Source organism: Quercus robur, chromosome 2 (assembly GCF_932294415.1).
Source record: "Quercus robur chromosome 2, dhQueRobu3.1, whole genome shotgun sequence".
Taxonomy (NCBI): domain Eukaryota; kingdom Viridiplantae; phylum Streptophyta; class Magnoliopsida; order Fagales; family Fagaceae; genus Quercus; species Quercus robur.
Window position 1 is genome coordinate 66,345,286 of NC_065535.1, and position 2,698 is coordinate 66,347,983.

Here is a 2,698-nt window from a genome sequence, read left to right on the forward strand (position 1 = left end):
AGTTTTCTTGCTCCAAAAGTGTTAGGTTATTGAGCACTTAATGAGGCAAAAGAGCAGCAGCATTGGCTATCACAAACACTACTAAGACAAGAGTCAAGGGCAAAGCCCTTCTTCAAGATTTGAAGGTTGTTTAGAGTACAAAATGAATGGCATTGTAGTGAATGGACTAATCATCATTCAAGGCCAATGGTTTTTATCTTATATTAATAGTTCCTAAAATTATGTTAAAAACTATGTTAGCCTCAAAGTGCATCAATATCAAAAATTTAGCCTGTAGGGAATATCAAAGAGGAAAATAAAAAACATATTATACCCTGAACAGAAAGCAGGTTGTGGATATCATTACTTGCCATATTCCAAAAAAAGAAAATTCAAATAAAGAGAAAATAAATAAATGGATTTTACGAGAAGAATTCCCAGAAAGAAGTAACCAAAATACTTTCAAGGGGATAGTGAGATTGGTCCAAAGCTGTGTTCCTTAGAATAGGTAAACAATAAGGCAGGTTGTTTGTGGACATAAGGTAGAAAGTGAAATGCATATATGAGACAGCCAGATGATATAAGTAATTGCCCTTTCTGTGCAAAACATAAGAATATATTAGATAATCAAAATCCCTTACTAGATCTACCAATTGGACAAGTATGACTGAAACTCTAATGTCACAAGCAAACCGATAACCACTCCATCCAGACCTAAAGAAGGAGAAAAATAATTAAAGATGCCTTACACTATAATCAACACACCTCTGAAAAAAACAAGAAGTTAATCCAAAACCCAAGCAATTTGGCTGTGCACAATTCCACCTGCACATTTTACACCAGAAGCAACACTAAAAACAATTACACCTCTATGGTATATATACAGAAAATAATCATCAAACAAACCATGAAGACCTAAAAGCACCTGTTTTTGGAGACTTAGGTGATGCAGAGGACAAAAAGAAGAGGCAAACCAAATCCATTCCAGTCCCTATTGAATTCTCTCAGTATCATTTTCCTCACTTTTTTTTTTTCATATTTTTTTTCTCCAAATTATACAATACAAAAACCATTACAAAAGAACTCAGCCTCTGAACAATGTTACTTCTTTGATGTCCTTCCCCAAAGTTGTAAACTTTAATGTCTCCAAAGCCCAAACTTACTGTCCTGAACCCTGAGAATCATCCTTGGTAGGAGGTTGATGCTGGTGTTGGTGTTGGTGTTGGTGCTGGTGCTGATGTTGCTGTTGCTGTTGCTGTTGCTGGTGAACTCGAGCTTGTCCCATCTGCTGATAAATCTGGCTCAAGGCTTGTGGGTTCAAAACCCCAATATGACCATCTTGAGACAAGCCAAGTTCCAATCCAGGAAGCTGCTGGTTACTCCCACCCAATATAGAAGTAAAACTCATAGGACCCATATTGGTGGGTGGCAAGTCAAAGCCAGAAAACCCAATTTTTTGCAAGTAATTTGAACTTTCAGTGGCCAAATTAGTTGTAGATGGACCAGATGATGACTGAAACCCAAAACCAGTGACTGGGGGCCATAGCGCTGAGGCCACATGGGGTCTCCCTAAGTTGGCACCAACCATTGGCCAACTGGTCCTACTACCTGACCCAATACTGGACCCCCCTAATTCATCAATCTTTTGGTGTAAACCAGCTGATAGAGAGGTCCCCTGCTGTGAAACAGAGGCCCCTGCCGCTGCTAAAGCTGAAGCTGGTATGGTTCCAGTCCCAGTGGCCGCTATTATAGATGGCTCAGCCTGTTGTAACAGCCACTGTATGGTTTCCCCATCAGATTTGTGACCCAATTCTCTGGTCAATTGGAAAATTCTTGCTGCACATAGAGCTGGCATCCTTATCCTCCTTCCTCTTCCTTCAACTTTTGTGTGTCTGTCTTTGTTTGAGCTTCTCTTTGGGGCTAGTTGTTTCTTCCCTTCTTCTTTGTCAGCAATCACAATCTGAAAGTCTTTGATTTCAGCAGGCTTGTTCTCACCCATGTTTGGTTCTTGCTCTTGTTCTTGTTGTTGCTGTTGATGGTGTTGTGGCTGTGGAAGGCTCAAGAAGTTGGGTACCCCTTGTGGTGGCTGCTTTGCTGTTGAGCCCTTGGGATCCATGAACAGGGCAAGATAGAAAAAGAAAGCAAAATTTTTTTTTAAATAAAAATAAATAATAAGACTAATAAAAAGGAAAAGTGGTCCTCTTTGATTGAAGAAGGTGACCTGAAAAGTCCTAGACTTTCATGAGTTTTCACTGTTTTTGGCAAGGAATGAGAAGACAAAACCCATAAAATATTAAAATCCCAATGTGCCCCCATTGTCAAATTTTAACTCTGGGTATAGTTCCATTGGTTGTTTTACTTGTCCTTTCCTTTTTTTCACTGTTGTGAGGTTTTGACTAGTTTCTGATGTGAAAGCAACTTTAACTGCCAATTTCACCACCACTTCAGACACACATGAAATTAAAACACAATTCCATGTACATACCATGGATTCCATCCCACTTCATTATTTTTCCCTCTCTCTCTACCCTGCATGCTATTATTGCAACAGCATTGTATGATGCAAATTCATGCCTCTCTTCTAAGGGACTCAACTGTCCACCTGGACTATTAACATTTTGACACATGGCAACCTTTGAGTTGCTATTGGAGTTGCTTCTAACCTACTCTAGCCCCATCCCTCAGATATGTTTTTTTAAGAAAAACACACACACACATA

General features: G+C 39.4%; 1 protein-coding gene across 1 annotated transcript; it reads right to left on the bottom strand.

Moving 5' to 3' along the window:
• Nucleotides 1-560: 560 nt before the first annotated feature.
• Nucleotides 561-2,474, bottom strand: LOC126714573 (transcription factor TCP20). Its single transcript, XM_050414778.1, has 2 exons — nucleotides 905-2,474; nucleotides 561-804 (listed from the first exon to the last, which is right to left on the bottom strand). The coding sequence occupies exon 1, from the start codon at nucleotides 2,093-2,095 to the stop codon at nucleotides 1,139-1,141; it is 957 nt and encodes a 318-aa protein (XP_050270735.1). The 5' UTR covers nucleotides 2,096-2,474; the 3' UTR covers nucleotides 561-804; nucleotides 905-1,138.
• Nucleotides 2,475-2,698: the final 224 nt, after the last annotated feature.

Excerpts from the sequence above, each read along its gene's own strand:
- LOC126714573 (XM_050414778.1), bottom strand. The coding sequence starts at position 2,095 with ATGGATCCCAAGGGCTCAACAGCAAAGCAGCCACCACAAGGGGTACCC.